Consider the following 24,675-nt stretch of genomic DNA (forward strand, 5'->3'; position numbering starts at 1 on the left):
CTTCCCCCACAGAGAAAGTATTTTACTCTGTAGCATGCTGGAAAGAAACAAACTTTTCTCACCAAGGCTGGGTCTGCATTTTATTTTTATTTTTTTATAAAACAAAGTAAGACTGGGAATATCTTTTGTTTTCATGCACCAGGAATACATTTAACTGACCTAAATTGGTTGTAAAGGCAGAAGGAATGCGATGCATTAAGATAAAAAACCTTGTGTGCATCAGCCCCGCTCACCCCCTCTAATACTTACCTGAGCCCCATTACTATCCAGTGATGTTGTAGGCTTGTCTTGGCCATCTGGGAATCTCATCTTAATTGGCTGAGACAGCAACGTAATGCCACTGGCTCCTGTTGCTGTCAAAGTCAGTCAAGCCAATGAGGAGAGAAAGGGGCGGGGCCGGGCCACAGCTACGTGTCTGAATGGACACAGGGAGCTGTGGCTTGACTCGGGTGCCCCCATAGCAAGCTGCTTGCTGTAAGGGCACTTAATAGGGAGGGACGGGCCAGAAAACCTGAAGAGGGACCCGAGAAGAGGAGGATCCGGGCTGCTCTCTGAAAATCCATTGCACAAAGCAGATAAGTATAACATTTTTATTTTATTTTTTTAGTTTAAAATAACAACAAGACTTTACAATCACTTTAAAGTGAAAGTTCAATTGTGCTTTACACATCAAGCACTATATACAGAGCCTTGAAAAAGTTTTCCTATCCCTTGAAATGTTTTACAACCAAAAACGTAAATGTATTTTATTGGGATTATATATGATAGACCAACACAAAGTGGCACATAATTGTGAAGTGAAAGGAAAATGATAAATGGTTTTCCAATTTTTTTACAAATAAATATGTGAAAAGTGTGATGTGCATTTGTATTCAGCCCCCCGATACAGAGTGAATACTTTGTAGAACCACCTTTTGCTGCAATTTAGGTTTTTGGTTGTAACATGACAAACATTGAAAAATTGCAAGGGGTGTGAATACTTTTTCAAGGCACTGTAGACAGAATATCTTTCTATATTAGTTGAAAGGAGTGATTTACTTGCTGACAGACTAACTGTAAATGTATGTCAGATTTTTGGCATTAAATACCGGGGTTATGGCTAACCCTGGTATCTTTTTTTTTTGTTAGGCAGCCAGCTTTCCTATAAAAGTGATCCCAGAGGCAGATGTGCCGCAAGATCCCTTTTATAGTTGGCGGGAGTGTCCGGTTGTTTCTCGGTTTACCGGAGCCATCACTGAACTCGGAAGCCATTCAATCCGTTGGATGGATAGGCAGGAAGTTGAGTAAGGCAAAGATGGCCCCCACTTGGCTCTATGCCCTTGGAGGACTGGAGCGACTGCCGACATCACTTCCGGTTCTCGGGCTTAAAGAGATGATTTGTTTTTTTGTTAAAGTGAAAGTGTCAATTTTTTTTCTTTTGCTTTTAAAGGTAAATGAGAGATTTGCGGTCTTTTGACCCCAGATCTCTCTGTCATGCTTATTTCTGTTACAAGGGATGTTTACATTCCCTTTAATAGGAATAGAAGTGATAAAAAAATGATAAGAAAAGGGACAGTGTAAAAATAAAAAGTAAAATAAATAAGAAAAAAAACATTTAAAATGCCCCATCTCTCCGTGCTCACTCACAGAAGCAAATGTATAAGCCGTGCCCTCATATGTGAGGTATCGTCACGATCGTTAGAGCAAGAGCAATAATTCTAGTGCAAGACCTTCTTCTGTAACTCTAAACAGGTAACCTGTAAAAAAAAAATGTAAGGCGTCATCTATAGAGATTTTTAAGTAATGTAGTTTGTCGCCATTCCACGAGCGTATGCAATTTTAAAGCATGACATTTTAGATATCTATTTACTCTGCATAACATTATCTTTCACATTATACCATTGGGGTAACTATTTTTATTTATTTTTTATTAAGTTCATTTCTTCCCAAAAAATTGTTTGAAAGAGTGCTGCGCAAATACAGTGCGACATAAAACACTGTAATGACCGCCATTTTATTTTCTAGGGTCTCTGCTAAAAAAAAAATATATATATATACATACACACACACACACACAATGTTTGGGGGTTCTAAGTAATTTTCTACTAAAAAATACTGATTTTAACTTGTAAGCAACAAATGTCAGAAAAAGGCTGGGTCAGCAAGTGGTTAGGAAGTGCTTAAACAGTGATGAAATGGTTTTTATATTTTAGGCCTTCCTGTAAAGCCTTAATGTAAAGTTAGGTAGATATAACATATGCTTAATCATCAAATCAAAAAAAAATTTATGAAACCCAGGACCCTGCATTTACTATATCTGGTCTCCCGCAGTATACAGAACATGGCATGCAAGTCTTTTAGTAAATATGAACTGATAAATACCTTTTCTCAACAGCAGTATACAGCAGTCTCGTGGCTTCTATCAGTGTCTGGCCAAGCACTGGTTAAAGCTTGTAGGAAAAGTTGTCATTCTCCTCCGGCTGTCCTATGAGACTGCATTACCTCTGACCTTGTCTGGTGATTGTCAATTGACCCTGTGCTAATCACATGCACCCAAAAAAAAAATAAAAAAAAAAAACCTCCCTAGCAATATACCATAAACTGAGCATGTGCAGAGTGTCCCTCAAGGTTCTGTTCTATCAGCAGATGGATTGGGGACAGTAAAAGAAAGGGAAGATCAGAGAAGACAGGATCAAACAGCATTTTTACACAATGCAGAGGATTAACCCCTTAGGTTCCACAGTGAGTATAACAAACATGCATCACTGCATATACAGGCAGATTTTACTGTTGTAACACTTTAAATCATACCAACAAAAAGAGGACCTGAACTGGAAGTTGTGTGCAAAATAGGAAGGCAAAGGTCAACCAACTAGTGACTAGTATTAGTCTGTGGTCTCCCTTCAGCTGATCTCTCCCTATCACTGGCTTACTATGCTTTATTCTGCACCATGTCTCTATGTGAAGGCAGCAATTTTAGTAGAGGCAGGGATTTGCATTGTGTCAAAGTTTCCAGCATGCAGCACAGTAATGACATCACCAAATCTCTTTACAAATGTTACGAGACTTGTAGTCAGAGGAAGCCATGTTTTAGATGGACTCTCACTGCAGATATACACATATGTGGTTAGATTTAGAGTTAAATATCAACCCAATTAAAATCTTTACAAACAGCATACCTGAAAGATATTTCTGTACAGATGGACCTCTATCTGAAAACTAATTTAGTCTGCAGATCATGACCTAGTTTTTCTGAGCCTGCATCCTCTTGCTATGGGTCACAGCCTCACCTCCTGGAACATCTCTAGGGCCCCTTTGAACATAATATAAATGTGAATGTGTAACTTGTGTTTCTTATCTAGACAGAACATTTTTCCAGTAGCACTGGAGAAGATCTGGGTGGTCTTAAGGAAAAAAAAAAAAAAAAAGGGTGAAGCAGAAAGTTTTTTTTTTTTCTTTTTTCATAGTAGCGACTCCTTCCATTGTAACTGCTCTGCCCAGAAACACTACTCTTGGTCAAAGGTTTTCCTAAGGTAGAAGACCTTACCCTGATTGTTCTCTTAACTAGTTGAGGACACTGGACATGCTACACACGGCAAAAAAAAAACATCAGCACTCTCCCACTCTGTGGCAATGTATGGCACTCATTAATCAAGGCCAGGAGTTGATGTGTACAAAAAGCATCTCTAGCAGATGCTATTGTAAAAAAAAATGTCTGTCTGATTCAGTCGTTGTTGAAAATTTTGAATAATTCACACTAAGGCGAAGTTCACACTGGCATTAAAAGCAGGTGTTTAAGGGGCATTAAAAACAAGTCTCACCAATCAGGACGCCCGTCGCCCCCGCTGACCCAGAAAAAAAAAAAAAAAAAAAGCTCCATCCGCACCAAAGTCTCTCACGGTCTGCCTACTCCGCCGTCTGACATTTCTTAAAAAGCTAAGGGGCAGGGCCACTCGGTGATGTCACCTGGTGACATCGTACTCTTTTGACGCCATTGACCAATGCATGCTAGGTTGGCGAGATAGATAGACTTTATTGTCATTGTATACATACAACATTTTTTCCAGGTACTCTTTACAGCAGCAATAAAACACTTCTCAACAAAACCACATGCATACTCCTAGCACATGCTCACATATCTATGTAAATATATCAAAATTTAAATGTTATTTTTTTTTTAGAATTCCACATAAAATTCCTGAAACACTATACCTGATGGAATTATGGACAATACAGCCCTAGGAAAAAAAAGTATGCTTGTTCAAACTAAGCGATTAGTGTGCTATATCTTTTCCCAGGTGGCAATGGGAAAAACACACTGTAATCGGGGTGGGTTGGATCAATACTAATAGCTTTTGCCCGCTTTTTTTAGTCGGCTGGCATGTGCGGTGTCCAAATTTGGTAGCTCTGTTCCTACGATCTGCTGTGCTGTTTTCACCACACAAGACAGGCACTTCTTATCCTCCGCCTTGCAGCTGGCATACCACACTACAGCGCAGTGGAGAATAGTCTCAATGGTACACTGATAGAAATTGACCAAAAGTCTTAAGGGCAACCCAGCCTAAAGTCTGAAGAAATAAAATCACAGAGACCGTTCCTGACAATTCCTTTTATTAGAGAAAAAAAATTCCGGTGGTAGATCCATCGTCATTCACGATGCACGCCATCCTGACATTTCTTAAATAGCTAATGGGCGGGGCTAAAAGGCGCCCCCCCCCCACAAATGCATCCATGCATCCACGCATGGACATGTACTAAATGACCATTTAAACCTCACTAAATTATTTGATCATTTACAACATCCCACAACTACAAATGATAGCAGTTAGGTTTAACCCTTTCACTGCCAGGTTACAGAAGTGCCTGCAGGTAGCCAAGTCCTATTTTCTCCTTCACCTATAAGCTCATGGTCACTTCAATGACCATAAACTTATAGCAGAATTGTTCAGAAGACTCTGCTGAACAATTCTATAACACTGATCAGTGTTATTAACCCTAAATGTGAGCGACTCGACCCCCCACCCTTCATGCCGCCGCTTCCCTGTCCCCAGCCTCTCCACCCCCTGCCGCTTCCTTCCACCTAAAACTACTCCCCCCGCTACCATCATAAGCCAGTATCCCTTCTTTGCCTCTCCCACCGGCTTCAAGAGCTGCATGGGGCTCAGGGGGATCCAGATGTGTCCCCTCTATTTCACCAAAGACCCCCCAAAAAAGAAAAAAAAATTAAAAAATATAGTAAGACCCAGTGACTTTTTTGGGGGACAGCACCCCCCCAGGTCTGCCCACACCCAGCCTCTCCACGGCGATGGCTCTCCTCCCACACTCACCTCTCCGGGGTGACTGTCTCCCCCAGCACTCTTCCCACCACAGCTTCCTCAGGAGAAGCCGGAAGACAATAGCGAATATTAATGCACTATTGTCACAAGTGGGTGGGTTCGGGGTGCAATGCTCTGCGCCCCTTGAGCCCAATCTTTTTCAAGCCAATTAGAGCCTCAGGTTCTCATTATGTGGCTTGAAAAAAAACAAAAAAACTCATACAAACATGGGTCCGGCACCCTGCAGGGGGGCGGTGCCCCAGCACCCCTAATGGAAAGGCAGCTCCTGGTAAGACCCCTTTCACATGGAGCAGACACTGCCAAGCAGATCTGCGTGCTCAGCTGGGGATCTGTCTGCTGATCCCTGCTGAGCAGGCGGATGATAGGTCTCTGTCTGCTCCGCTGATGCAGAGTGGATACGGACACAGCCAGGTCGGATGGAAACAGACCACCTGTCCAGTTCCATCGGATACCATCTGATCCGATCTGCTAGATGGATGGGGAATGGGATTCCCATCCCTCTGTTTTTTAGCTGACTGGACTGGATTGGATGCAAGTAGGTGTAAACAGACATCTCCATTTACTTCAGCCTCTCTACAGAGAACAATGGGTGGTCCGATTGGGCCCACTGGAAAAACGAACAGGCAGATCCAATCGGTGTGCTTTTGGGAAAGGGGCCTAAGGCCTTGTTCATACAGGGCATACACAGCGTACCTTTACAGGGATGCACAGGTGTTCCGTGGATCTCTGTGCAGGCAGTCCCATTGATGTCATTTGGGATGCAGCAACTGCACGACCAGAGCCATTGCTCTCAATTTTACATCCATGTAGGTCCGGTTGCATGTCCCTGAGCGCACACTGTCTGCATTCGGGGTCATGTACCCACATCCACACGGATATCAGATTGGGAAAAGCAGCTACGCCTGTGCAGCCGTTGCATCCCAATTTACATAATGGGACTGCCTCTACGGGGATGCATGAAACACCTGTTCATCGCTGTGCAGATAAACATGGCCCTCCATGGGCATACACTTTAGTATGCCACATGTGAACAATGCTTTAGTAGCCATTTAGCAGGAATTTTGTAAGTTACGTTGCGTTTATGTGTACTATAAATGATTTTAGTGTTTTTTTTTGCGAAAATATTGTTTTGATAAACATTTGTGCAAATATTGCGCTGACTTAAAAATCAGTAGCAGCTTCTTTTTATTCTGCTGGCCATGTGCTTTCAGAAAATGTATGATTTGGGGGGTCTTTTACAAATTCTGAAAGTTGTAAGTGAAAAAGGAAAACCTCCAGATTTTCTAAGAAACTTTTGCATACCTCTGATTTTCACCATTTTGCAAAAAGGCGCAATGTAAAAAATTACATTTTAAATTCTTTGTTATTTATTAACTCCATATAGGTTAAGCTTTTATATTTAGTAGGGATTTAGCAGGAATTTTGTAAAATTAGCTGTGTTTTATCTGCTATTAATGGTTGTAGTGTATTTTTTGCAAATATATCGGTTTGATGAACATTTTTTTGTTTAATTTATGTTGTTTATGTTGTTTAATTTTTTTGTTTAATTTATGTTTATTGGAAAAGAACACAGCTTGGTACATACAATACACCGTACAAAGTGAGACAAGAACTGCAAGTGACAGTGATCAAGGTGTAGGGCATCATATTGCTAGCAACTCCACAGCAGTCGTCCACTTAGGCTCTAAGCCCAACAGGCCTAGCAGGGAGGCCAAGCACCAGCAGAGCCTTGAGGCTACAACAGTATAACTGCAGAGTCTCTTGTTGCATCAAGTAACTTACATTGAACCAAGCTGTAAGAAAGTAAGCGGGGGGAAGAAAGATAGAAAGAGACGAAAAAGAGAGGAAGATCTAGAGGGGGAAGGAGGAAAGTTAAAGCCTGCCTCGGTCCCATCTTAGCCTGAGTGGAGAAATACATGCTAGTACAATATCCTACCCAGGCTACTGTTTTTGCTCCAGATGATCCCAGTGGGTATCCCGGCTGTTTTTTTTCACGCTAATAGATTCACTGATAGGAAGATATGTTTGGAACAGAAAACGTCCTAGACTGTCCCGAGCCCTTCTAGCCAGACCCAAACGGCTGGGGGGCTTGGCTCTACCTAACTTTACTTTTTAGCTACTGTTTTAAATAGGGTGTCGGATTGGAAATATCACAAAGACTCTTAATTGTGGGTTGCCCTCGAACTGGCGCTCAGTGGCACAGATCTTTGTACCCAAATCTGGATCCCCAGGAAACATAGGTCGTTGGCATCCACCGCCTCCCCTCTCACAAATTCTACCCATCATCCTTCAAACATCCATTAACTGGGTGTCGCATAAACGCTTATGAATGAATGCAAGACGTTTAAAAGGAACCGAGGCCGTCCCCAGGGACGTGTCAAGACCCGGTTCCAATGGAATATTAAAGTTTCCAGCCAGGACTATGCATCCGCAAGCAAAATCCCTCAATTTTCTAAGAGTAGCTGTGATAAAGGTGGCCTGATCGCGGTTTGGAGCATATAGGGTTGCCAACGTACATTGCATCCCACCCAGACTGCCCTTAAGGAACAGAAAACGTCCGTGAGGATCACTCAACATTTCAACCATGTTAAAAGGGGTACCCCTGCGGAGCCCAATGGCCACCCCCTTTGCCTTATGTACATCTGATAGACTGTAATACCAGGTTGGGTATTGCGGGGAGAATAATTTCACAGAGGTGGTGTGGGTAAGGTGGGTCTCCTGCAGCAAGACAATGTCCCCCCGCAGGCGACCCAGTTCGCGATACAAGTTATGACGCTTACCAGGGGCATGGAGTCCCCTCACATTTAATGATATTAATTCCACCGTGGCCATGGGGCTCCATCAGGGGGTTCTGCATATAAATGGCCACTAGTAAATAGGACCTGAGGCAGGGAGGGTAAGGGACGGGGGGGGGGGGGGAGTGAGAGAGAGAGGGTGAAAAAGAGAAGATAGAAAAGGAAAGGAGTGAGAAGGAAAAGTTTACGGGTCAACACGTGCAACACTCGCAGCGCACGCAACATAGACCAAACTGGGTCTAGAGCAGCATGCGCACGCAACCGACTGCAGTGCGATAAAGGGGCAACCGACCGGGACCCCACCCCCGGGCCCCCCGCCCGCAAAACAGCAGGAGCCCGGGGGCAGAGACCCGCCCGAGAGGAGCCGGCCAGCAGCAACCCGCAACCATCTAGGACAGACATCACAGATCGCAGCCCCGGCCTCCACCCCAAATTACTAGGAACATAATATCACATATACTAAAAGTATAGCACATAATTTATGTAACCAAAAAAAACAAAAACTGAGAACAACAACCAAATGTGATCATAACAATAGACCCATACGCCAGGGGTTATGGAATAATAGCACTAAGGCTTATAACTCGTGAACCATCATTGAGGTCCTGACCGTATGGGTATAAGAACTCCAATCCGTTGAGTTCGGTTCCCTGTAGGCATCCTTGAGAATTCGGTGGTAAAAACAAGGACAAAAAGAAAAAGTAATAAAAGATACTTGTTATACTTGCGGGACCAGGGGAGCCAAAACAACGGAGCGGGATAATGGACTGGAGAGTGCAATCAGGCAAGCCCTCTATATTTGCAAATTAGACGGGCTAAAGGAGGAGACGCAGTGCTTGCGAGACACCTTCTGCCAGGGTATCTCAGGATTGTTCGGAAGGGGTGGAATGCCTTCCTGCCATCCGGGTAAATCCGGTGGAGAGATGTTGACATCCATGCAGAATTTTTCCAGGTCCTCCGGAAACCGCAGAACCGCCGTCTTCCCATCTCTGTGTGCAATCAGGGCAGCAGGGAAGCCCCATCGATAATTAATAGAGGATGAGCGCAGTTTTTCAGTTAGGGGATGCAGAGCCCTGCGGCGCTCCAAATCAGGAAAGAAGGTGAGCGACGCCCCATCAAAGTCCAAAACTGGGGTCTGTTTTACTTTTTTCACGATGTGTTCCTTCTTCTCAAAGTAGTGCACCCTGCAGATCACATCACACGGAGTTTCCACTGTAAGATTGCGCGGGCGGAGCGCCCTATGAACGCGATTAATTTTTAAAGGGTGGTCTGCTGCTTTGCCCAATAGTCCATTAAAGATGCTTCTTACCGTCGGGAGGAGGTCATCATCACTGGTCGCTTCCGGGAGCCCCGGATACGGATTTTGTTCTGTATGTTGCGGTTCTCCTGGTCCTCGATCTTATAGAGGGCCGACCGGTGGGCGATGGCGAGTGAGCGGGTGGTTGCCTGTAGAGGCCTAATGGTGGTCGCATGTCTGTCCAGCCTCTGCTCAGTCTCTTCCACCCGGTCCAACACTTGCGCAAGATCTGAATGGACCGCGGATACCTCCCTCTTTATGGAATTCTCGAGCCCCATAAGCATCGATGCAAATTCCAATTTAGTGGGGAGTCCGCTCACCTGGGCCGCCACCTCCGAGCGTCTTGATCCACTCCCCTCCCCGTCAGAGCCCGCCGACGAGGCCGGGGATTGCGATCTGTGTTCAGGCCTGTGGCGGGGGTGGCGCTTGCACTTGCGCTTGTGTTATGCGCAGAGCGGCCTAGGCCATCCATGGCTCCAACCTCTTCAGGCTTGGCCAGGAACCTCTTAATCGAGCCTTCGGGTGCGCCTTTCTTCGGCAGGGACTTGCCGGTTTGCCTGCCCATCTCTCCCGGGAGTTTGAAGGTGTTCATGCAGTAGAAAAGTGCTATAATAGCAGGGTCAGCGCCGGTGCTCAAGGAAGGTACGTCTTCACCGCTGCATGCCGAGACCACACCCCCGGTTTGATGAACATTTGTCCAAAAAACGCGAGGCATAAAATATCAGTAGCACCTTCTTTTTATTCTAGAGGTCATATGCTTTCAGAAAAGATATGGTTTTGGAGGTCTTTCACAAATTCTGAAAGCTGTAAAAGGAAAAAATTTAATCCTTCAGATTTTAGAGAAGTTTACACTTTTGCGTCTTGTTCAATTTTCACCATTTCACATAAAGGCGCAATTTAAAAAAGTTACAAATATTTATCAACTCAATACAGGTTAAGCTTTTATATTTAGTAGGAATGTTGTAAAATTGTCCATGTATTTATCTGCTAATTATGATTTTAGTGGATTTTTAGCAAAAATATTGTTTTGTTTTGAAACATTTGCGCAAATATTTTGGGACCTTAGAAATCAGTAGCACCTTCATTTTATTCAACTGATTATGTACTTTCAGAAAAAAAAGTGGCTTGGGAGGTCTTTTACAAACTTTGAAAACTAGAGAAATTGAAAAATAAAAAAATTAATGGAAAAATTGCAAAATTAGTCTGGCCATCTGAGTGTACAAAATGGAGAACAGGGGCTGGCAGCAAAAGGGTTGAAGCCTTTATACATTTATACGTGGCTGAGGACAGAATGCATTCAAAGCTGTGCATTGTTTCAAGGATTACCAGCCTGGACACACTCAGACAATTCTTTTTATTGACAGCTTAGAGATTAGAAGTTGTTAATTATGTTGGAAAGAATCAATAGTTACTAATAATACATGACACTGGCAAAGAAAACACAATAGGCGTAAGGCTGAGACCTTGTTCCAGTGAGGACATATGTTTTCAATTATGCAGCAGCTCGTTTTAAGCAGCACTGGCAGCATGCATACACATGATGAGCACAGACACTTGAATGCATGCACAAAACACCAGTGTCAAAATGACACAGCAAGTAAATCATCAAACCAGTCTGCAGTTTTTGTCACCTGTGCTTACATTTAAGTGAGGATTGAGTAGCTGGGACTTTATTTCCTGCTCTTGGCTTTTCCACATCCTAAAATACCCTAAAGTAGACATGAACTCAAACAGTGAGGATGTGCTATGTGATAGAACATCTAGAAATACTAAAGAAGTATTCTTTAACCACTTGACCCCCTTCACGACCAGGCCATTTTTTTTTTGTTATTCAGCACTGTACTATTTTAACTGGCAATTACACAATCATGCAACACTGTATGCAAATTACATTAATATATTTTTCACACAAATAAAGCTTTCTTTTGGTAGCATTTTATTTTTATCCATATAAGCAAAAAACGGCCTAAACTTTAGAAAAAATATAGATTTTTATTTTCGGTTATAAAATATAGCCAATAAAATTTCTTCATAAACTTAGGCTAAAATGTATTTTGCAAGATGTCTTTGGTAAAAATAAAATAAAAAATAAAATAAAATAAAAAATCTCAATAACTATATTTTTATTGGTTTGTTTTATAGCGTCTACAAACGATGTTATATATATTTGTAAATTGATCAATCCTGATGTAATTGTGGCCTGTCTTATTTCTTGAGTCCCATAAAAAGCCAGGACAGGTTGGAAAGTAGACAGTGTGAGGCTTTTAGTAAGAGGCATGGAGTGTTTTTTTGAAGTTGCAATTTTTTTGGCTCAATTTTCTGGAAAATGAAATTAAATCAAATATTTTTTTTCATACCATCACCAATTTAGTACAGCGTGATCATATGACTGGTGTGGTGGTGATCAGAGATACTGACAAGTGATAATATGTTTTTTATTAAATTTTTAACATTTTCTTTTTGTTAGCTTTTTAAAAAAAAAAGTCTTTCCTTTTTTTTTATCAGAGTAGTTCAGTGTCACCGTAGCGAAACTACTAGGGGTGATCAGGGATTTTTTTTTAAAAATTTTTACACTTTGATTGCTGTTATAGTGATGATCACTGCAACAACGTTTTGAACTTTCATGAATGGGTTACATTCGTAACAGCTGTGATTACCTATTCTGTGATGTGATTGGCCCACAGCTATCACATGGTACAGGGTGCTGTGAGTGGCCCAGGTACCATGTGATAGCTGTGAGACAATCACAGCATCACTATAGGAAACACAGCTGTTATGAATAAAATTAATTCATAACAGCTTTTCAGACATTGTGATCACACGATACCCGGCTGCTGTGTCCAACAAGAGCAGCAGGATGACTTACATGTATGTGATCCGGCGTGGCCATGCTACCCTGCCACAGTAAATATACTGTGGCTGAGTACAAACGGTTAACACATTCTTTTTGGCTTTAATTTTAGCAGTATAATACAGCAGTGAGCTTCTTGGTATGTGAGGGTGCCTAGGCACTCACGTGCATACAGGCTGTTAGCTGTACACCAATTAGCCATAACATTATGGTACTGACAGGTGAAGTGAATAGGGCTAGAGGAGAGAGCTCAGCACATCTGAAAGTGGGTGGGATATATTAGACAGTAAGTGAATAGGTTGACGTGTTAAAAACAGAAAAGAACGGGCAAGCATAAGAATTTTAGAGACTGACAGGGCCCAAATTGTAATTATGTGAGCAGACTCCAATTCCTCTTTAACAAGATCAATTTTAGCGTTATATAGATATCACTTTAATTTTGTTACACTGGTTTCTATTTCAGACATGGTTTGTTCACAGGGTAGGTGCTACGGTAAGTAGGTGACCAGAAAGACTTAAAAATCCTAGCCACCTCTAAATAGCTTTTAAGTTGAAGCTTACTACAGAATGGGTAATCTTGAATATTAACCCATATTTAAAGCATAATCTGGGGCGTATCCAAGATCCTGAAAGACCAGGGGTCTCCCTGGGCACCTAGATTAAAATGTTTTAGAACTTGTAACGGAAAACAGTTAGACCCCTTTCACACCACACCGCCCTTTGCGTCGGCGGTAAAACGCCGCTATTTTTAGCGGCGTTTTACCGCGCATTTCGGCCGCTAGCGGGGCGCTTTTACCCCCGCTAGCGGCCGCGAAAGGGTTAAAACCGCCGGAAATATGCCGCAATAGCGGCGTTTTGCTGGCGGCATTACAGCGCTGCCCCATTGATTTCAATATGGAGCAGTGGTGGAGGAGCGGTAAACACACCGCTCCTTCACCGCTCCAAAGAAGCTGCTGGCAGGACTTTTTTCTGACGTCCTGCCAGCGCACCGCTGTAGTGTGAAAGCCCTCAGGCTTTCACACTACAGACAATAGTGCAGCTTCTTTAGGGCGGATTGCAGGCGCTATTTCTAACGCTATAGCGCCTGCAAAACGCCCTGGTGTGAAAGGGGTGTTGGGGCTGTTTCTTGCCACTTCATTTCTTCCATTCTTAAGTCCCTTCTGAAGTTCTGGTCCTTAAATGATCCTTATTTATTTTACATACCTTCATTTATATTTTTCTTCACAGTTAGCCAGTACTCACATGGTTTGATCTTTTATTTCCAAAGAACTGCTGTAATCGCTTAAAAAATGTTAACTAGAATTGGGCTTTAATCTGCTTGTCACTTACTTAAGGTCCACCTAAAATTTTATGTCCAAAGGGTGACAATGCATCAGTGAGTTCACAGTGTAATTTCAATCCCTTTTAACCTTCTTTTGATTGTAAAAAAAAAAAAAAAAAAAAAAAAAACACCAAAAGAATCAGAGCAACCAACAGTTTATGAATAGATTGAGGTTAATGGGTCAAGTCAGGGAATATGACTGATGAGCTCTAGATGGGGAAAAGAGTAGAGTGTGGCTTAGGTATGTAGCAGCATCCCAAAACTGGGAGCAGCCAGTCGCACACAGCATAGCACTGCAGGAGCCACCCGCTAGAACCAATACATGCTGTATATACCAAGTGCGCTAATACTAAAATGTGAGTGCATTGTGTTTTTATGTATTTAATTGGCTTTAATATGTGGAGTTTTGCAATGATATTCTCTTGTGCTGAATATAAGTAAGAAAATATGGGATTGGCATAGAGAAGATCTTTTTTGTGTGGACAATAAAACTTGTACAACAGTGGACAATAAAACTTTTGCACAGTTTCCGCACAATTTGCAGTATAAAAATACTGTAAAATGCACAGAATAATTTGCTATTTGCATTGTTTGAACAAAGAGAGTAATGTGCAGAAATTTATTTACACATTGTTGGCACTAGGATTGTTTTTGCAAAAATTATTGTTTATATGTTTGCACAATATTGTATGTTTTATATATTAAAAGGAAGAATCTCATTAATCCATGTCTTTACGGACCTTGCTTTGTATACTGGTCCAAATCATTTGGTGGAGGGGGATTATAGTGTGGGGTTGTTTTTCAGGGGTTGGGCTTGGTCCCTTAGTTCCAGTGAAAGAAACTCTTAAGGCATCAGCATACCAAGACATTTTGGACAATTTCATGCTCCCAACTTTGTGAGAACAGTTTGGAGATAGCCTCTTCCTGTTCCAACATGATTTCTCACCAATGCACAAAGCAAGGTCCATAAAGGGATGGATGAGCGAGTTTGGGGTGGAAGAACTTGACTAGCCTGCACAGAGTCATAACCTCAAACCAATCGAACATCTTTGGGATGAATTAGATCAGAGACTGCAAGCCAAGCCTTCTCGTCCACATCAGTGCCTGACCTTACAAATGCACTTCTGGATAAATGGTCAAACATTCCTATAGACACACCTCTAAACCTTGTGGACAGCCTTCCCAGAAGAGCTGACGCTGATATAGCTGCAAAGGATGGGCCAACGCAATATTGAACCCTACAGACGAAGACTGGAATGCCATTAAAGTTCATGTGCATGTAAAGTTTGGCGTTCCAATATTTTTGGTAATATAGTATACAGTATATCTACACAAATGTTTATAATCAGACAAACAAAAGCTGAAAAAAAGTGATTCACTGAATTTCTGAAATTTTACTGGATGGTCTAATTTATTCTAGGCCAAGACAAGCAGATAGTTCTGTAAGCTAATGAATGTGGTTCTTGGGCAATAAAGTCTTGTTTAATTGGTGGCAGTGGCATAATTGCAGCCACAGTAGCCCATGCAGATATAATAGGGGTAGGAGGGGGCCCAATTAGGGAGGATATTGATGCGAATTAAACTGTGAAGTCTGCAGTCTAGATCAGTGATTCTCAACCAGGGTTCCGTAGAACCCTAGGGTTCCTCCAGAGGTTGCTAGGGGTTCCTTCAGCATTGGGCAATTTCTGCCTCTCAGATAAGTTCCCACTGACACCATTGATCTTTTTTTAACGATCTGGAAGGAGGTAATTCTTCCCAATGGCCACAAGTGTAAGGACCATTCTTCCCACTGACCATCACACTAATGTATCATGAGTTGTAGATTTCAAATTTTTAGCAAGGGTTCCCTGAGAGCGCAGAAATATTTCAAGGGTTCCTCTATGTTGAAAAGGTTAGGAAATGCTGTTCGTAGTAATTATGAACAGCGATAAGTCTCCTCCTTCAGTCAGTCCCATCACCCCACAGTTAGAAACTCTTACGAGGGAACACATTTAACCACTTGATCGCCCCCTGGTTTTAACCCCTTCCCTGCTGATCTGTCCGCCGTAATGTTGCAGTCCCACTAAAAATTGCAGATCACCGCCATGACTAGTAAAAAAATTAAAATAAAATAAAAACACCATAAATCTATCCCCTATTTTGTAGACACTATAACTTGTGCGCAAACCAATCAATATACGCTTATTGCAATTTGTTTTACCAAAAATATGTAGAAGAATACATACTGGCCTAAACGGATGAAGAAGTTCCTTTTATTTTTATTTTTTTTGGGAGGGGGGGGGATATTTATTATAACAAAAAGTAAAAAAAAAAAAAATAATAATATATATTTTATTTTTATTTATTTTTTTCAAAATTGTCAGTCTTTTTTTTGTTTATAGCGCAAAAAATTAAAACCGCAGAGGTGATCAAACTCCACCAAATGGAAGCTCTATTTGTGGGGGAAAAAAAAAAAAAGGACGTCGATGTTTGTTTGGGTACAGATCGCACGACTGCGCAATTGTCAGAGTGACGCAGTGACCTATCTCAAAAAAATGGCCTGGTCATTAGGGGGAAAATCTCTGATCCTTAAGTGGTTAAAACAATCACACTTTGTTTCTTTGCAGACTGAAATTATGATTTTATTTTAACCAGCTGTATTTAAATAGAATTACTGAGTTGAAAAAAGGATCACCCCCGTGTGTCAGCATTTTGGTGACCCACCTTTTGCTTTAATTACAGCCTTTAGTCTTTTAGGATATGTCTCTACTAACTTTGCACATCTAGACTTTGCAATATTTGCCCACTCTTCTTTGCAAAACTTCTCAAGTTCTGTTAAATTTGATGGTGACCGTTTGTGGACTGCAAATCATTCTGCAGATTTTTAATGGGTGTTTAAGTCTGGGCTCTGACTAGGCCATGCAAGAACACTGACCTTTTTCCCCTACAAATTCAATTTGTGGTAATTCTTTGGGTCATTGTCATGTTGGAAGATAAAACTTCTTCCCATTGACAACTTTCTGGCAGAGGGCAGCCAATTTTCCCCAAGAATTTGACTGCATTTTGCCCCATCTTTTCTTCCTTCTATCTTGACAAGTGCTCCAGTCCCTGCTGCAGAGAAACAACCCCATAACAGGATATTACCACCTCCATGCTTTACTGTAGGAATGGTGATTATTTGGATGGTGAGCTTTATTGGATTTCCACCAGACATTGGTCTCATCTGACCATAACACCTTTTTTCATGTGGCCTCAGAATCTTAAAAATGTGTTCTGTCAAAGCTCAATCATGATTGCATAAAGCCTTTCTTGAGTGGCTTTTTTCTGGTAACCCTCCCATACAAGCCACATTCGTGGAGAATTTGTGATACTGTTGTCGCATGCACATAATGACCACTCTGTTATAAATGACTGCAACCATTTCAGCAGTTGCTGTAGGCCTCTTGGTAGCCTTTCTGATCAGTTTCCTCCTGTCTCTTTCATTCAGTTTGGAGTAACGACCTGACCCAGGTAGGGTCTGTGTTGTACCAAATACCTTCCATTTCTTAATAATAGACGTCACTGTGCTTCTTGGCATTGATAAAGAGTGTGTATTTTTTTTTTGTATCAATCTTTTTCTTGTGCCTGTCCACAATTGTATCCCTCAGATATTTTGACATTGGCTTGCCACCCATAGTTGATTGCTTGGCTTCAGTGCTACCAGGAATAAAATTCCCCAAGAAATCTATTTTCATGCTGAGTTAATCAAAAATTACCACAGCCGATCATAGTTGAAAGTAAAATGGTGTTGCGTGTCATTGGGAAGGTGATTAGCTACACCCGACTGAGTTTACTAGTCATCTTTAGGAGGGGGATCCTTTTTCCAACTCAGTGATTCTGTTTTTAAAGGTTTTTTTATTTTTTTCTGACATGTTGGTGTCCTTTCTTTCGCTGGATGTTATAATTTGTGCTGAGTAAATACAGCTGGATAAAACAAAAAAACGTGTGTTTTCATTTCAGGCTGCAAAGCAACACAATGTAAGCATTTTGAAGGGGGGGGATTCGTTTTTTTATACATACTGTATTTTATGTGAAGATCAGCAACAGAATTGCTGCATATAGGTGTTGATGGGGGCCCCCATCGACATTCTACTAAGTGGTTCCATGATCTGTAGTTACAACTTTGTTTGGTGTATATTCCCTGCATGTTGACACTTTGAAACACTTGTTATTGGCTACACTATTGATCATCACAACAAATGTTTTCATGTGTAGCATTTCTTGCTCATAGACTAGGGTGTGATAGGTGGTAGGGAGGACTACCTTGACAGCAGGTGGAAATGGATAGGGGTGGCACAAACGGTTGAGAAAATGCAGTCAGTTAGCATTGCCATCTGCTTTTAGGGACACAAAATGAAGACATTTCAGGATTCCTCAATTCTCACCATACTGAGGCAAACCTATTTATATCTTATCATACTCTCATGCAAAGGGTGGTCACACCAAATATTGATTTGATTTGGATTTATTATCTGTTCATTTAGTTCCTATTTTGTTATTTGATAATAGTTTTTTTTTTTTTTTTTTTAACACTTCTATTTCTGAAAGCATTCTTAATTTACAGCATTTTTCACACATGCCTAAAACTTTTGCACAGTACTGGATATAAACAGGTAAACACTTTACGTCCAAAAATTAATCACATTTTCAAAAATATGCTAGTGTCTTATTAAATACCAGAAGATTTGATCAAGGAACAGATCAAACAGGCACAACCATGATCAATTGTGCACCCAAAGAAAAAAAAAAAAAAAAAAAAAAAAAAAAAAAAAACACATTACAGAAGAGATCTGGGGTCAGCTATAATAAAAGAGGATACCATCTCATGTCTAAGAAATCTGACTGCATTGCAGAAGTATTCAGACCCCAAATTCATGTATCACCTTGCAGTCTGCTTTGTTCCTGGTCTATCCCTTGTTTACAGTGTTGAACAAAGCATCTGGGAACGGTTTGTCAAATGGACAGCACTTAATGTATTTAACTGGCTGCGATCAAGGCAGAATAGAAGTAATATAACAAAGACATATTTGTTTCTTAGAATTTTTTTTTTTTTTTTTTTTTACCTTTTCATGGTTTTCAATAATTATTTCAACAACAATATTCTGGAATTTGATATCCATGATGGCTGCTACAGTTTCCTCTTGGGGACGCAAAAGTGTTGGCCCAAAAACCACTCCCAGGTTGGCTACAGTCATCAAGTTTTGCTTATGATTAGCAGCAACACTGAAAGCAAACAAAAACATTTTTAATTTGCAGCAAAATTTGTTTTCAATGCACAACACATCAGGTGTAGAAAACCGTATAATGAACATACATAAAATCGAAATAATATAGTTTATATTCACACTGGGCTTCTCACCTGCCCCTGAAAGCCTGTCAAAACAAGACAAGTGCCTGTTTGTACAGCCACTGTATTCACATAGAGAAACTTAGGTTGCCTGCATACAACTTCAACCAATCATTCATGCTGGATGGGACCTGTGTGAATGAGGCCTTAAATGTAATTGTTCAAAGACATATGTAAACATTTACATCTTAGGTATGTAAATATGAAAAGGCACAAAAAACAACCCTTTTGGCACACACTTAAATTGCATGTCAGTGCAAAATAAAAACCACACAAGTACATCTCTGCAATACAGATTTGTCAATGTTTTATTCCTTTATAGGCCCTGCAAGTACAGAAAAATACCTATTGAATATGTCAGAAAGTGGAGTCAACCCTGCCCACGGCCTTTTTCAAAAAGCACTCCTGTTATCTTACTATCAACTGCATAGGGAACAATTGACTTGTAGACCAAGGGCTGACCACTCACTGGGATAACGTAGGCAAAGAGACAGGTTTACATTTCTGACAAGGTCAAAAAGTATTATTTTTGCAGTTATGAAAAAGATACAGTGAGGGAAAAAAAGTAATTGATCCCTTGCTGATTTTGTACGTTTGCCCAGTGACAAAGAAATGATCAGTCCATAATTTTAATGGTAGTTTATTTTAACAGTGAGAGAGAATAACAAAAAAATCCAGAAAACGCATTTTAAAAAAGGTATAAAGTGATTTGCATTTTAAATGAGTATAACAAGTATTTGACTCCTTCGCAAAACATGACTATGTACTTGGTGGCAAAACCTTTGTGGGCAATCACAGAGGTCAGACATTTCTTGTAGTTCACCACCAGGTCTGCACACATCTCAGAAGGAAATTTATCCCACTCCTCTTTGCAGATCCTCTCCAAGTCATTAAGGTTTCGAGGCTGACGTTTGGTAACACAAACCTCCACATATTTCCTATGGGATTAGGGTCTGCAGACTGACTAGGCCACTCTAGGACTTTAATGTGCTTATTCTTGATCCACTCCTTTGTTGTTTTGGGCCATTGTTATGCTGGAATACCCATCCATGACCCATTTTCAATGCCCTGGCTGAGGGAAGGATGTCCTCACCCAAGATTTGATGACATATAGCCTCGTCCATCGTCCCTTTGATGCAGTGAAGTTGTCCTGTCCCCCTTAGCAGAAAAACCCCCCCAAAGCATAATGTTTCCACCTCCACGTTTGATGGTGGGGATGGTGTTCTTGGGGTCATAGGCAGCATTCCTCCTCCTCCAAACATGGCAAGTTGAGCTGATGCCAAAGAGCTCAATTTTGGTCTCATCTGACCATACTTTGACCCAGTTCTCCTCTGAATCATTCAGATGTTCATTAGAATACATCAGACAGGCCTGCACGTGTGCTTTCTTGAGCAGGGGGACCTTGCGAGCACTGCAGGATTTCGGTCCGTCCCACCATTAAAATTATAGACTGATAATTTCTTTGTCAGTAGGCAAACGTACAAAATCAGCAGGGGATCGAATACTTTTTTCCCCTCACTGAACAACAAAATGCTTTCAATACTATATTAAAGATACCAAAAGGGAGAAAACAATAAAAGTTAATTGTTAGGGTTTACATACTTAAGGAAACAATACATTATAGTTTAAAAAAATTAATCTGGTCAAAGGCCTATTTTTTTTTTTTTTTTTTTACCCACAAGTATAGTTTTGAGGGTATCTGCCAATCTGTTTTTATTTTAGGCATCTTTAAAAATGATGCATTTATACCACAAAAAAAAAAAAAGTATAAACCTGCTCTGTAGCTTTGTAGACTAGTATCCCCCCCCCCCCCCCCCCCCCCGGTATGCGAACTGAGCTCACCTAAGCTGGCAAAGGGACAGTATAAAGGAAACATTGTATTTCTACAACATTTTCAGCAGTAAGGACAGCGTATGACATTGCACTAAACATGTATTTTAAAGTGGACCTAGAATCATAAATACAATATCCACTTAATATATAAGGGGCCAATTCCCCAACATTGCAAGCAGCATTAATGTAAAAAAACAAACACCTGTAAGGAAAAAATATTTACTTACCTCACCCCTGGTTACCATAATGCAGGGGGTGACATCTTCTTTCCAATGAGACCTCAGGGGATTCTGAGCAGCTGAAATCTCATAAGTTTATGCCCTTGCACAATGTAGAAGACCTTTCTAGTAAGATTTTGGGGAACTTTGCATTTCCAGAGGATATGCACTAACCTCCTACCCCCAACCATCCACCTATGGCTCCCAGGTAAAGTAATAGCACTATTGCTTTAGAGAGATCCTTGGGAAATTCTGTGTACCCCAACAATTTACACCTACATGGTCCTAACCTGTAACCTTGTGAGATTTCAGATAAGGCTATGGCGACCTTATATCTGGACTCCAGGCAAATAGTTAAATACACATAAAAATACAGGACCTGTTTTAGCTACCAAAGAATTTGTATTTCTGTCCATCTAGTTCTGAGATATATACAACTCTGCCTACAACACAGCCCTGTCTGGTCTTGCCACGGCTGGACATTGAAAGCAATGCACTGATGAGCACATCTCTCTGTGAATCTGCTGTCTCTTCTTAATAGCATGTATCGTGGAAGCACAGAAGTGCAACACATTTGGCTGGACAATTGTGCTGCTTCTGCCTTCCACAGTCTGAGCTCTGCTGTACAGAGGGACTGCCGGGGGCTGATGCCATGTATAGTTCAGGTACTTATATTGTTTGCATCTAATAGTTTATTCATGAACATAAAGCTGAACTTATCTGTGTCTTGTATATCTGCCTGGAGTTCAGCTTTAAGGCTAACAGACCTTGGTTCCATAGTCATTAAGCAGCTAAAGCTAATCATGGTCTACAAATAATTAGAGTGAGGAATTGCAACTCTCTATATTTAATATAACATTCTTAACAAAAAATTCCTTTCTGAATGTCACAACAATAACTCAGAATGTGTAATTCCCAAGAATACACTATAGTTTCCCTTTAATGGAAAAGTACAGTATTATAATTCTGCTGTAAAACACAAAGCTAGAAATAAAAATTCTTGCTTTGGTGCGTAATGGGTTTGAAACAAATTGTTAAGTTGAATGCAGACAACTTAACATTTTTTATTCATTAACAATTTAAAGCTATTTAAAAATGTTACAGCACTTGGCAATCATGCTGCCTGGCTTACTGCCACTATTGGCAGGTCAGTGCAAAAGAAAAATTCACATTGTGATTCAGATCTATAGCTCCCAGATAGTGAGGTGATGATCTGTCTCAAAAATGCTTGGTGATATAGGAGATAAAAATCAAGGTTTTCACCTCAATTCCTGGCCTAGGCCAAAATCTTCTACAGAATCTTCCCTTACAGAAAGTGGAGACCATGACATCTCCTCGTGTCATTTGAATTCGTACTCAAGAATTGAAAGAAAGTAAAGCTTTGGGCTTTGGAAAAGTGAGTAGTTACAATCTTCAAAAGTAGGTCCTTTCTCAAACGGTAAGAAATACAACACCCTTACTTTTGTGTTGATTTGTTTTGTGTTGTTGTTTAAAGGAGAGCCATACATTCGATGAATTTCTCAGTATTAACCACTTCCGGACCGCCCACCGTATATATACTGCGGCAGGGTGGCCCGGCTGTGCAAAATCATGTACCTAGTACATGATTTTGTGCACGCGGTGTAGGGGAGGCACGCGCACCACCGGAGTGCCTCTCCCACTGTGATTGGACACAATGGGAGCCAAACCTCGGTGACCCACCAATCATTCAGAGGAGAGACGGGGCATCAGTCTGCCTATGTAAACAAGGCAGACCGCTGATCTGTTAGGGAGCAAAAGAGAGATCTTGGGTTTCAGCTAAGCTGAAACATGGGCCTCTTTTTGCTACAGTGTATTTGTCCCCCCACACAGTAAGCGCCTCCCAGGGACACACTTAACCCTTTGATCACCCCTAGTGTTAACCCCTTCCCTACCAGTGTCATTTATACTGTGACAGTGCATTTTTTTTTAGCACTGATCACTGTATTGGTGTCACTGGTCCACAAAAAATAGGATTTTTTCATCATACTTACCTGTGAAATCCTTTTCTTTGAGTACATCACGGGACACAGAGTGAGGCTATTATTCCTTACTTACTGGTTTATACTCCATCTTCAGGTAAATGGACTCTGGTAGACCAATGGTCTTTAGACAGGAAGTGATCCCCTATATAACCCCTCCCATACAGGAAGTACTGCAATTTTGTAGCAAGCACTTAATCTTCAAAAAGAGGCAAGGTACCTCTGTGTCCCATGATGTGCTCAAAGAAAATGATTTTAAAGACAAGTATGACAAAAAAATCCTATTTTCTTAATAATACATCACGGGACACAGAGTGAGGCTATTATTCATTACTTTCTGGGACATCCCAGAGCAATAGCCTGAAGGGGAGGGAGTCACCCTGCCAAAACAATAGCCATCAGACCTATATGGCAGCCTGCAGTACACTGCAACCAAAAGCCGAATCCTCGGCTGCTCAAACATCCACTTGATAAAATTTTGTGAACTTATGGACTGAAAACCAGGTGGCAACCTTACAAATCTGGGCCACAGATACCTGATGGCAAAAAGCCCAGGAGGTTCTTACATCCCTTGTAGAATGAGCGCTCACCCTGAAGGGAGGAGCCTTACATTTCAGACTGTAGGCCTGAATGACCAATTGATGGACCCAATGGGCAATGCAAGCCTTGGAAGCAGCCTGCAACTTCTTGGGTCCTTCTGGTAATAAAAAAAAATAAGTCTGATCCCTGGATCTCCACAGATCTAGACAAATAAACTGACTGCTCGCATTACATTTAAGGAGTACAGTCGTTTCTCTTCCTCCGAATAAGGCTGAGAGAAAAAAGAAGGCAAAACAATGTCCTGATTCAAATGAAAGGCCGACACCCCTTTAGGCAAGAAGGATGGAACAGGTCGTAACACGACCCTGTCATGGTGAAGGATCAAGCATGGTTCCCTGCACAAAAGGGCTCCCAACTATGACACCCTTCTAGCCGAGGTGATGGCCATCAGGAAGGCAACAGTAAGGCTAATCGCATTTCCTTGATAGGTTCAAACGGTTGCTTCTGTAACACAGACAGTACCAGGTTTAAGTCACAGGGACACATAGGTGTCCTAATGGGGGGGGGGGGGGGGGAAGCAAATGAGTTACTCCCTGCATAAAGGTTCGGATCAAGCTAATCTGATTTCCACAGCCAACTGTAGAAAAGAGAGAATTCTCCCAATCACATATTTCTGAGGATGCCATTTTCTGGCGTCACACCAAGCAATATAAGTCTTCCAGACCTTACTGCCTTCCTAGCATTCACTAGGTTAGATACCACTGGTCCTGAGATGCCACGATCCTTCAGCACCCTGGCTTCAATATCCATGCCATCACATTTAGAGACTGTAAATTGGGGTGGCATATATGCCCTTGAGACAGTAGATCGGGGTGGCGCAGAAGTGCCCATAGCCCGTCTATTGCCAATCTCACAATCTCCAGGAACCAGAAGGCGGCAAGTGCCACCAGAATGACTAGAACTCTCTCTCTTCGATTCCTGCGCAACAAATGTGGAAGGAGAGGGATCGGTGAAAAGCATAAACAAGAGAGAACTGGCTCCATGAAACTACCAGAGCATCTTTGCTGATTGCCAGGGGATCCCTTGTTCGGGACACAAACTGTTGTAGTTTGCTGTGACCATGGCGCTGGCAGATTTCCA

At 41.5% G+C, this 24,675-nt stretch overlaps 1 protein-coding gene across 4 annotated transcripts in view; it reads right to left on the reverse strand.

Annotated features, from left to right (window-relative positions):
• Nucleotides 1-24,675, reverse strand: part of ARHGAP26 (Rho GTPase activating protein 26) — a 724,944-nt gene that overhangs the window by 269,999 nt on the left and 430,270 nt on the right. For all 4 annotated transcript variants that reach the window (XM_077473114.1, XM_077473113.1, XM_077473112.1 and 1 more), the window contains one exon: nucleotides 18,661-18,820. In XM_077473114.1, coding sequence (XP_077329240.1) covers nucleotides 18,661-18,820 — 160 coding nt within the window. The remainder of the gene's footprint in view (nucleotides 1-18,660; nucleotides 18,821-24,675) is intronic.

Source organism: Lithobates pipiens, unplaced genomic scaffold (assembly GCF_037356315.1).
Source record: "Lithobates pipiens isolate NorthernLeopardFrog02 unplaced genomic scaffold, aLitPip1_a1.2 Scaffold_8, whole genome shotgun sequence".
Taxonomy (NCBI): Eukaryota; Metazoa; Chordata; class Amphibia; order Anura; family Ranidae; genus Lithobates; species Lithobates pipiens.